The following is a 12,480-nucleotide window of genomic DNA, read 5'->3' as shown; positions in this document are numbered from 1 at the left end:
TTTCTCATTAAACAGTTAGTACACATATTACCTTATGACAATGGTTAACAACCCCATGACATGTCAATACTGTCCCTTCTCAACTTTGGGTTCCCTATCACCAGCTTTCTTATCCCCTCCTGCCTTCCAGTCCTTGTCCCTGGACTGCTGTGCCTAAATAGTCCCGTTTTGTTTTATGGGGCTGTCCAATCCCCGGTTGAACAGTGAATCTCTGGACTGACTTCACCTCTGAGCTAAAAGGGTGTCCAGGGGCCATACTCTCGGGGTTTCTCCAGTCTATCAGGCCAGTAAATCTTGTCTTTTTTTTGTGAGTTAGAATTTTGTTCTACACCCTTCTCCAGCTCTGTCCAGGGCCCTCTGTTGTGATCCCGGTCAGAGCAGTCAGTAGTGGTAGCTGGGCACCATCTAGCTGTACTGGACTCAGTCTGGGGGAGGCTGTGGTAACTGTGGTCCATTAGTCCTTTGGACTAACCTTTTCCTTGTATCCTGTTCTCTTCATTCTCCCTTGCTCCCGAAGGGATAAGACCAGTGGAGTATCTTAGAAGGCTGCTCACAGGCTTTTAAGACCCCAGATGCTACTCACCAAGGTAGAATTGTAGAACATTGTCTTTATAAACTGTGTTATGACAATTGAGCTAGATGTTCTCTGAGACCTGGTTGTTCATTTTGCTTGGAAGGAGAGATGGCCAGATGTATGACTGTATATTTATTCATGGGCTGTGGCCAGTGGTTTGGCTGGATGGTCAGGGACTTGGAAGGAACATAATTGGAAAATTGGTGAGAAGGAGGTATAGGGAAGAGCCATGTGGACAGACCTCTCTGAATGGGCCAAAGAAGTGAAGATATTTGTGTTTCATGTGAATGCTCACCAAAGGGTGACCTCAGCAGAGTAGGATTTTAACAATCAAGTAGATAGGGTGGCGCATTCTGTGGAAACCACTCCGCCTCTTTCCCCAGCTACTCCCTTCATTGCCCAATGAGCTCACGAACAAAATGGTCATGGTAGCAGGGATGGAGATTATGCATGGGCTCAGCAACATAGACTTCCACTCACTGAGGCCAACTGGACTACAGCCACTGCTGAACGCCTAACCTGCCAGGAGCAGAGACCAACACTGAGTCTTCAATATGGCACCATTCTTAGGGGCAGTCAGCAACCTGGTGGCAGGTTGATTACATTGGACCACTTTCATAATGGAAGGGGCAGCATTTTGTTCTTACTAAAATAGACACTTACTCTGAATACAGATTTGCCTTCCCTGCATGCAATGATTCTGCTAAAACTACCATCCGTGGACTTACAGAATGCCTTATCCACTATCATGGTATCCCACACAGCATTGCCTTGGATCAAGGAACTCACTTTACAGCAAATGAAATGCAGCAATGGACCCATGCTCATTGAATTCACTGGTCTTACCATGTTCCCCATTGTCCTGAAGTAGCTGGCTTGACAGAACGATTGAATGGCCTTCTAAAGACATAATTACAGTGTCAGCTAGATGGCAACACCTTGTAGGGTTGGAGCAATGTTCTCCAGGAGGCTGTGTATGCTCTAAACCAGCATCCAATATATGGTGCTGTTTCTCCCATAGCCAGGATTAATGGTCCAGCAAAAAAGGGGTAGAAATGGGAGTGGTACCATTCACTATTACCTCTAGTGACTCACAAAATTTTTGCTTCCTGTCCCCACAAGCTTATGCTCTGTAGGTCTAGATGTCTTGATTCTAAAGGGAAGAATGTGCCTACCAGGAGACCCATCACCGATTCCATTGAACTGGAAGTTAAGAATGACACCCAGCCACTTTGGGCTCCACATGCCTATGGATCAACAGGCAGAGAGGGGAATTATCATACTGGTTGCAGTGATTGATTCTCATTACCAAAAGGAAATCAGATCGATATTATATAATGGAGGTAAAGAAGAGTATGTATGGAATACAGGAGATCCCTTAGGACGTCTCTCAGTACTACCACGCCCTGTGATTAAAGTCAATGGAAAATTATAGCAACCCAATTCCAACAAGACTAATGGCCCAGACCCTTCAAGAATGAAAGCTTGGGTCACCCTACCAGGCAAAAAACCACGACCAGTTGAGGTGCTTTCTGAGGGCAAAGGGAATACTGAATGGATGTTGGAAGATGGTAGTTCTAAATACCAGCTATGACCATGTGACCAGCTGCAGAAATGAGGACTGTAATTGTTACGAGTATTTCCTCCTTATTTTATTATACTTGTATGTGTGTGCATGTATATATGTGTGTATAAAAAATATTTTTTACTTACATTACTTACAAAATATAAAATATAAATGGGGCTAGTGCATTTTCCATTGTATACATGTTAGTTGTCTCATGTTAGGTACAAGTATGACTTTATAAATTGTCTTTATTTACAGATTATGTATGGTTTGAGGAGATGTGTACAGGTGCCAAGTTGACAAGGGGTGGACTGTGATGGCTAATGCTATGTGTCAACTTGTCTAGGCCATGATTCTAAGTGGTTTGGCAGACATTGGATTGATTGCTCTTCCATAATATGATATAACATAATCACCTCCAAGATGAGATCGGCTGTGAGCAGCCAATCAGTTGAAAGGGGAGTTTCCTTGGAGTGTGGCCCGCCTCCAGTATACAAATGGATGTTCCAGTAAGGTTCACTTTCGCTCTGGATCCTGCATTTGACTTGTCATCGTCTGATCTCCGGTTCTTGGCATGTCAGCCAGCAGCCTGCCACCTGATGTGCAGGTTTTGGGATTCGCCAGCTCCCACAGCCCTGTGAGTCAGCAGCCTGCTGTCTGACCTGCTGATTTTGGGTTCATCAGCCCCTGCAGTCACATGAGTCAGAAGAAGTCTCCAGCCTGATGCCTGACCCATGGATTTGGGACTTGCCATCCTCCCCAACTGCATGAGCCAGGTCCTTGAATTAAATCTCTCTCTATGTGTGTGTGTGTGTGTGTGTATATATATATATATATATATATATATATATATATATATATATATATACGTATGTTTCACTGGTTTTGCTCCTCTAGAGAATCCAGCCTAAGACATGCGGGATTGGTTTACTGTGTTAAAAGGTTTGGGACCATAGTCTTGGGGGACAGCTTAGTCGATCAGCATAACATAGTTCACAAAGATAATGTTCTACATCCTAGTTTGGTAAGCAGCATCTGGGGTCTTAAAAGCTTGCGAGCAGCCATCAAAGATACAACTATTGGTCTCTACTTGTATATAGCAAAAGAGAATGAAAGAAATTAAAGACTCAACAAAGAAAGTAGTCCACGAGACTAATAGCCCATACGAACCACAGCTTCTTCTAACCTGAGCCCAGATGAATTATATGGTGCCCAGCTACCACTACCGTCCATTCTGACCAGGGACACATAGGCGGTCCTGGATAAAATGGGAGAAAAATGTAGAACAAACCTCAAATTCCTAAAAAAGGCCTGGCCTACTGGACCGCTAGAAACTAGAAGAACCTCCGAGACTATCACCTTTTGAACTTGGAATTGAAGCTATTTCTGCAGATCACCTTTTAGCCAAATAATAGATTGGCTTATAAAATAAACAATATTACCTATGAGTAATGTGCTTCATTAAGCAATTAACTGTATGAGACCAAATGGTCAACATTTACCCAAAAGCAAAGACGAGAAGGCAAGGAGAGGAAGGAAGCTAGATCAATGGAAACAGAACAAACAGAATGGAAATAATGAGAATGCTGACACATTGTAAAAATTGTAACCAATGTCACGGAACAGTTTGTATGAAAATTGTTTAAAGGGGAACCTAATTTGCTGCGTAAACTTTCACCTAAAACACAGTAAGATATTATTTCAAAAAAAAGAAGAAGAAATCTAGATTCTTAAACCCTACCACCTTGGTTCTCCTTGGGGGAACCAAACACTTATGGAGCTCCCATTATGTTCCTGGCATTGTGCTTCTCACTGGGCCACAAACAGGAATAAGAAACAGTCCTTGGGTTCAAGGAACCTAATGAGATATGCAAAAGGGGTGGTATCATATCCTGCAGGGAACACAGATTTGGAGGCCCAAGTCCTGGCTCCATCACATTCACAGAGTGGGGTAATCTTGGCAAGTTTTGTAACCACTATGAGCCCCTAGGTTCTTCCTCTATTAAAAACAACCCCCCCCAAAAAAAACCCAGCTATTAAAAACAAAACCCCAGTGTTGTCAATTCCAACTCATGGTGACCCCATGTGTTGCAGAGTAGAACTGCACTCCAAAGGGTATTCAAGGCTGTGATCTTTTGAAAGCAGATCACCATGCCTTTCTTCTAAGGCGTCTCTGGGCAGGTTTGAGCTGCCAACCATTTGGTTAGCCGTCAAGTGCTTAATTGTTTGCACCAGCTGGGGACTCCTTCTCTATGAAACATGGGGATAAAAGCTACCTTGTCGTGAGGATAAATTGACTAAGATTATATGCCTGGCCCAAATAGGCCATCAACAGATGCTAGTTCCCTTGCTTTCACACATTGCCCTCACTCCTAACCTCAGATCAGTAGGGGAGATAAAATATTTTTCTTGTTTACCCTTTCTCCACCAAGGTGATACCAGGACAGAGTAGCTGTGTTGTATATGTGTGGGTGGGGTGAGCAGGGCTAGGACTCAGGGATATGTTAGAGGGAGGAAGAGAGGGCAAATAGACAAGGTTGAGCGTCAGGGGCTGATCATAAAAGGCCTTTTACGCAGTGCTGAAGAACTTCAGCCAGTGGGGAACTATCAAGGTTCAAGGCTATTAAGCACGGGGCGGCACAGTCAGATCTGCGTTTTAGGAAGATCATTTAAGTAGCAATATGAATTGCAAACTGGAAGGCAAGAAGTCAGGAAGCAGGAAGCCAGTTACCACTCCAAACCTCATCTTAATCTTCCCTAAATTCCTATAGTACAAACTTCTTATTGAAATAATTCGAACATCTAATTATACACTGTCATATCCTGCTGTTTTAGATGCATGCATTTTTCTCCAGAACCACACTATTAACTCTTGAGGACAGAAAGCAAGTCAGGCACTTCCTTCAAATTTCTCAAAGTGCTAAACACAGTGGTTGACTGCTCCTGAATTACAAGTGAACAGGGAAGAAATTATTGGGAGAAGGATGCGACTATGGTTAAAGTGGAAACTGAGGAGTTATTCATGCCTTCATGTGTCAGGTCTTCCTTCTCATGTTCCCTTCCTTCCCCCAAAAGTCTAAACATAAATATGCCTTCATAAGGCCAAGGTGAGCCCTTTATTGTGAAGCATACCTCAGTAAACACCAAGACCCACACACAGTCTGATCTGAAACCTCAATTGAGCTCGACTTCTTACGAAGCACTGAAGTCTCAAGCTCTCTGATTCACAGCACAGCAGAGCTTATTACCATGTTTGTTTTTCCTGATAAGAATGAATTTCAGGGCAGAGGGAGAGAAATCTCTGGTAGTTTTCGTATTTTTCCCACCACTTCTCTTGGTTCTACGTGACTCTGTGGTGGGGGAAGAGCCCATCAAGACTTCAGACACCTGCATGGGCAAGAGAACAGCTAGAGGAGTTTTAGGCAGCCCCTGACACTTGGGAGCCCCAGGCTATAAATGGAAGCCCCCAGGCATCCCTGAGGCCTGTCAATGCATACCAGGGTGGTGGCTGCATTTCTCTTCCATCCTGCACTGTGGTGGGTCCTGTAATACACATGGGTGGACAATAGAAGCCCACATATGAGTTTCATCTCCCCATCTCCCCAAGCAAACAGCTGCCCCTTGACCACGCCTCAGACCCAGCAACATCCTCTCATGGGAAGTGGACCACACAGGCCTTGGAAGTGGGTTCAGGGCCAATTGATAGAGAATTCCAGGGTCCTGACTACCCAGAGGAGCCCTGGTGGCACAGTGGTTAAGAGCTCAGCTGCTAACCGAAAGGTCAGCAGTTCGAATCCACCAGCCGCTCCTTGGAAACCCTATGGGGCAATCCTACTCCATCCTATAGGCTTGCTGTGAGTCGGAATCAACTCGATGGCAATGGATTACAGCTACCCAGAACATGGTACAGCAGTGTTGGCTCCCCTTGGGATGACAGATCAGGTCCCCTGCTCTGTGGAGCCGGTACAGCTGGACAAGGGAACAGGGGTTCCCTAGAGTGTGGGCTCAGGGCAAAGGCTCTGGTTGCCTGGGTCTAAAGGTGGTACTGATAAGATATAGAGCCAAGATTTTACTAACTTCTGAAAATAAAATCTCTTCGAGCTTTGGGCTGACAGAGTGGTAGGGGGGTAGGAATGCAGCAAGTAGCTCCGGCCTAATCAACAGACCCTGATTAAACAGTAGTTGCTCCATAATGACATTAACTCATCACCAACCTCGTATGGTTAATGTTCTCCATAAACCCTAGGCCCTGCTTGTTCAAGCCAAAGGTCCACAGCCAGGGAGGGGTAAACTTTTCTAGAATGCTTTAATTGCAGGGCCACACTCAGCTCAGAATAAGGCACTACCATCACTGTTGGTAGATTTGGTAAGACCCTTAAATGGTTTATTAGTATTACTGCTTCTCCCTAATTTATTCCCATCATTTAAGGAGATAATATCTCCATGTGCATCTCATTAGGTGTTGGAGAAGGACATCATGCTTGGTAAAGCAGAGGGTCAGTGAAAAAGAGGAAGACTTTCAACGAGATAGATTTGACACAGTGGCTGCAACAATGGGCTCAAGCATAGCAACGATTGTGAGGATGGCGCAGGACTGGGCACTGTTTCGTTCTGTTGTGCATAGAGTTGCTATGAGTCAGACCAATGCTACAGCACCTAACGACAATAACAACACATTTTGCAGAAGTCCCTGTGTGAATAACCACAGCCAAAGACCCTCTCTGGGAAAGTCTTTAAGTCTTAGAATTTTTGTCTCTTAGCTGTTGGTCTTTATGCTCCCTCCATGGCTTGTTTCCTCATGGTTTCAGTATGGCTGCCTGAGCACCAAGGATTGCATCCGCATTCAAAGCAGGAAGGAGGGATGGGTGGAATATGAGCGCACTGGTGATAGTTTTAATTTCGTCTGTTTGTTTTAATCAGAAAAGCTAGCGCTTTCCCAGAAGTTCTCTAGTAGACTTTGGCCAGAATGTGAACTGGGTCACCCTTAGCTGCAAAGGAGGTCTCTGCAGTGGCCTCTGGAGAGAAAAAGGGCAAGGGCAAAGGGGAGTGGTAATGGGTAATGTGTTGGCTGTTCAAAGCATCTGCCACAAGGTGGAAAAGCCCAAATGGAGGTGATGGACCAAAACCCACAGAGATGAACGTCTTGTAGTTTAGAGCAGCTCAAAAAAACAAATGACCACCAGGGGGCACCTGTAGTCCCACCTCAACGTCACTCCAATCTTCTTGATAAAAAACGAAAACCAAACCTGTTGCTATCGAGTCGATTCCAACTCACAGCAACCCTACAGGACAGGGTACAACTGCCCCATGGGGTTTCCGAGGAGCAGCTGGTGGATTAGAACTGCTGACCTGTTGGTTAGCAGCCAAACACTTAACCACTGCATCACCATGGCTCCTTAGAAGCGGGTTTTATTGGAGGAAGGAGTTTATTAAGTTCTTTGCATAAAAATAGGGATACAAAGGAACTGGGGGCAGGGCAGTGACAGTTTTACCTCTTTCAAGAATAAAAACAAGTTTGGACCAACTTCCAACCTCCAGCTCAGAAGGCGGTAGGGGACAAACCTTTCCAGCTTCCTCTTATCTGTGGTCTCCACTGTGTTTCTCTACAGTAAAGGTGGGGGGTTGGGGGGGTGCCTGTGTGCCCTCTTCAGAAGAAGCTGGGAAGTCCTTGTACTCTCCACATCCAGGCTTGAGGGTTCAAGTGAGTGGTAGCAAGTTTAATGAGGAGACGGGAGGGGAGGAGAGCAGGCAGCCTTCCTGAGGGCTGTGGCAGGGAAGAAAAAGATTCTTCTTGGCTGAGATGGGGGCCAGCCTGGGCCCAAGAAGTACTTGAAGGCTTAATTTTAAAAAGTCAATCAATCACTCAAGGAAACTCTGCAACAGCCCTGTTACTGGAGAGCAGATGTGCCAAGGTCACTGTGAAAGTGACAGCAGAACTGATATGGTACAGAATTTAGGAAGAGGATTTGTCCCAAGGCCTACAGCTATGTCAGCTGCAGGCAGGGTCACATGGCCACAGCATTGATGATCAAGGTGCTCTGGAGGCTGAGCACCACTAACTACTCTTGGTGGGCGACCGGACCCTGTTTGGAAATCAGTCTTTTATGACTAGCACCCCCTGCTCAAAGTCCATGTCATTACAGGTTAACAGCACCTTTCTTTTCCACTTCTCTGCAGGCCAACCAGGTCAAGAGCACCCTGTTCAATTTCTTCTCGTGCTATCAAACAACCAGCTTCCTCATTCTGCAATCATTTGAGGTGGCCCTTCCCTGATGCAAAACTTCTCTTTTGTATTTGTGCTAAATACATCTTGTATCTCTTCTACTAAAGTAATAACACACAATTGCAGCATGCTGGTTCACGGAGAGGAGTCCCTGGATGATGCAAACAGTTAATGCCCTTGGCTACTTACTGAAAGGTTGGAGGTTCGAGTCCATTAGAGGGACCTCAGAAGAAAGGCCTGGAGATCTACTTCTGAAAAAAGCAGCCATTGGAAACCCTGTGGAGCACAGTTCTACTCTAACACACACGGGGATCACCATGAGTAGGAATCGACTTGGCAGTTACAAAACACTCTCTTCTTTAGTCTCTCTGAGTTTCTCTCTGCAAGTTCTCAGACGGAGCCAGACACTCCCTCGGAACATCCCTCTAGAGTAAGTCTTCCTTCTGTACTCGCCAGACACCAGTGTGCCCTCGAGGTGTTCCGGGTTAATGTCGGTCAAGTTGTGGGTGGTAGAGTAGCAGTGCAGGCTGACTTTTAAGGAATACTTTCATTTTGATATATATTCTAGATGCAATATACAAAGTCAACTATTTCATCAAATAAAATTTTTCACATAGAAAATGCTATAAGAATATTGTATTACTACACTTTTTCTTTCTTTCTTTTTTTTTTACTTTATGTGTACTTTTACCATCTATCGACTCATTTTCTTCTCACACTCCTGTAGACCAGAAATACAAAAAAAGCCAATTTCTTTTCTTCAGGTGAGAAACCTTATATTCACTTTTGCCAACCAAAGGATGACTGAGCAAGAAAGAAGACTCCAGTGTGCTGACTCCTGGGCCCACGTTCCTTCTACCACACCCCACGTCAGGAGGTTCCAAATCAAATAACTCAAAGGCATGCTTCCTTCGTGACCTCCAAAGTCAGCAAAAGAAGCAAAGGCATCGCCATGCTACAAGGAAGTAAAGCAGTAGGGGAAAAGGATAGATGTGCAGATAAGGTCAGTTTTGCTACTGAAGCCATTTATCACTTTTTAAAAAATTTTTTTATTGTGCTTTAGGTGAAAGTTTACAGAGCAAATTAGTTTCTTATTAAACAATTAATACACAAATTGCTTTGTAACATTGGTTGCCAACCCTGCGATGTGTCAACACTCTCCCCTTTTCCACCCTGGGTTCCCTGTTTCCATTCCTCCATTTTCCTGTCCCTTCTTGACTTCTTGTCTTTGCTTTTGGGCTGCTGTGCCCATGTGGTCTCGCGTACATGACTGAACTACGAAGCACATTCCCCACGTGTGTTATTGTTTGCCCTATAAAATCAAAATCACACCAAACCTGTTGCCATCGAGTTGATTCCGACTCATAGCAACCCTATAGCCTGTCTAATGTCTGGCTGAAGGGTGAACCTCAGGAGCAACTTCAGTACCGAGTTAAAAGGGTGTCCGAGGACCATACTCTCAGGGTTTCTCCAGTCTCTGTCAGATCAGCAAGTCTGATATAGTTTTTTTCCGTGTGAATTTGAATTTCGTTCTACATCAGGACCCTCTATTGTGATCCCTGTCAGAGCAGTCGGTGGTGGTAGCCAGGCACCATCTAGTTGTTTTGGGCATTTATTATTTTTTTAAGTTTATCTTTTACTTTTTAAGTACACAATTCAATTTTTTAAAACTATATTCACAAACTTGTGCAATCACAACCACCTCACTTCAGAACATTTTCATCACCCCACGAAGACACGCTGTGCCCATTAGCAGTTATTCCCACCGCCCTCCTCCCAGTCACTAGTCTACTTTTTGTCTCTATAGACCTGCCTACTCTGGACCTTTCATATAAAAGGAATCATACAAAATGGGGCCCTTCGTGTTGGCTTCTTTCACTTGGCATGATATTTTAAGATTCATCAGTGTTGTAGCATCTATCAGGGCTTCATTCCTTTTTATGGCTAAGCCACTCCTGAGCCCCAGGAATTCTTCGTGTCTCTTCCCTGCCAGCTGTGGGGATGAGAGGAAGAGGGCATCACAGTTTCAGAGCAACTGAAAAGAGCTCTCATCCTGCTAGCACCCAGAGAGAAGAAATAGACCCCTCAGGAATATCACCAACATTCCTCCGCAACCTTCTTCAGGTAAAGGATGTGTCAGACTCATCAGCCGACCATCTTCACTAGGCAGGCAGGACTGTGCCAAGGACCTACCACAGTGCAGCCCCAAGTCATTTTCGAGTCGGCAACCCTGCACGTTCTCCAGATGACTGCAATGCCAAACCTGTTACTTAAACAGATGAGGTCCAGTGTCACCCAGGAAGACTGATTCTTTTGACCTCCACCCTTCTGCAAGCTTTCAGGGACCTACACTTAAACTGTGGATTCACAGTGCAGTCAAAGAATTCCTCATCACCACAGTTGTCTTTTGCTGATGCCCAGATCAAAGCCTTCTAGCTTCTAAAGCATTTTCTGGAACAGATCCCCCATGACTGATCCCAGGACAAATATTTCTTGCTAACCCCCCAGACTCCCAGATGCCTCTCCCATGTCAGGTTATGATCTGGATTCTGGTGGCCTGAGCCAGCAGCTTACTAAAGGTCTCTCCAGTTGGGCATAACATTAGATGTTCTTACAGCTATTCTTCAATGTCCATCCTCTTCTCCTCCTTTCTAGTACAAGGTGGACAAGGAATTATCATGCTTATTTTGCAGAAGAATAAATGGAGGATCAGTAAGGGCAAGAGGCCAGTATTCATTAGTAAAAGGTGACAGAACAGAAATAAGCAGCCCTGCTGGCGCAGTGGTTAAGAGTTTGGCTGCTAACTGAAGGTCCCATCAGCCACTGCATGGGAGAAAGATGTGGCAGTCTGCTTCCATAAAGATTACAGTCTTGGAAACTGTATGGAGCAGTTCTACTCTGTCCTATAGGGTTGCTGTGAGTCGGAATTGACTTGACGGCACACAACATTTCCCATCTTACTCTCCTGGACGTACCAAGTTGATACAAGAGAGGGTCAGTTAACTAAATACTTCTTCAAAAAAAAAAAAAAAAAAAAAAGAAGCAAGAGAAAAATTCCAGTCAGCTCTTAATTGTCCAGATTTGAGGAAACATATTTAAACCCAAGCTGCATTTCTGCTGCCACCAGTACCTTTCTTCTTTTATAATCGGGCAGCATGTATCCAGAACATGACCTATATTAACAGCAAATTATCTTAGGAGGCTCAACTTCCTGTGTCTCTCCCCATCCTGAGTTCTCCAACACAGATCAAAGCCCACCATAAACAAAAAAAATAGGCAAATCGGTATTTGTTTACTTTATATGTGGATCTAAAGGAAAATCAGGCCTTCTACCAGATTCAGCCTGCCAAGGAAAAGGCTTGAGAAGAGCAATGAGCCCTGCCCTGTCCTCCCCCAACACCCAGCTGCATGTCTTACCTTTCCTTCAAACTTGGCGGTGGCCCCTTCTCTGATGCAGAGATTCCGAGGAGGCAAAATGAAAGCAGGGGCCTCGGTCAGGGGCATGGAGCCGACTCTCGAGTGATCCACTCCCAGGGAAGTTTTGGAAACGTGTGTTGAAGCAACCAGCTTCACATCTCCCATGGTCTGCAGAAGAGGAAGGAAGAGGACCAGGTTAGATCAGACAAAGCACAGCACCGGCTTCCCTTCCAGGTACCTGGTGGGCCCACACGCTGGTTGGAGCCCCAGTATTGTGGGTCTTGACGTGGAGTAGGTACCCAGTAGGTCACTGACCACCTGAAGCTTCTCTCTGTGTCTTCCATGCCCAGGGGCTGCCAAGGGAAGGCACAGCCACAACCCAGACACCAGCTCCCTGAGCCATGCCCTTGCCTCCTCAAAACCCATGGAGGACTTCCCACCTTTCCACTATTCCCTTCTTATGGAAAAAGGGCATCTGGGGACAAGAACACGGAAATGGAATTGTTTTCACAGGTTCTACCATAGGTATCTAAAATCACTATGTAATATTTGTTGACCCATCAGAAGTAACATCCTGCATTAAACACTCACGCTTTTCTCTGAACTGTGAAGGCTCACAGGCTAAAAACAGGATCCATACGTCCAAGAAAGAAAAGCAGGTTAGGGTTACTATGGCAAGGATCCTGGCTGAGGTGAATT

The 12,480-nt window shown here is 45.1% G+C and overlaps 1 protein-coding gene across 5 annotated transcripts in view; it reads right to left on the bottom strand.

Moving 5' to 3' along the window:
* MYLK (myosin light chain kinase) overlaps window positions 1-11,946 on the bottom strand; it is a 237,160-nt gene extending 225,214 nt beyond the window's left edge. For all 5 annotated transcript variants that reach the window (XM_023728792.1, XM_004373618.2, XM_023728793.1 and 2 more), the window contains exon 1: window positions 11,782-11,946. In XM_023728792.1, coding sequence (XP_023584560.1) covers window positions 11,782-11,946 — 165 coding nt within the window. The remainder of the gene's footprint in view (window positions 1-11,781) is intronic.
* Between the last annotated feature and the right edge of the window lie 534 nt (window positions 11,947-12,480).

This window comes from Trichechus manatus, unplaced genomic scaffold, assembly GCF_000243295.1.
Source record: "Trichechus manatus latirostris isolate Lorelei unplaced genomic scaffold, TriManLat1.0 scaffold00026, whole genome shotgun sequence".
NCBI lineage: Eukaryota > Metazoa > Chordata > Mammalia > Sirenia > Trichechidae > Trichechus > Trichechus manatus.
Note: the sequence above shows the minus strand (reverse complement) of the source record. Positions and strands in the feature narration are given on the sequence as shown.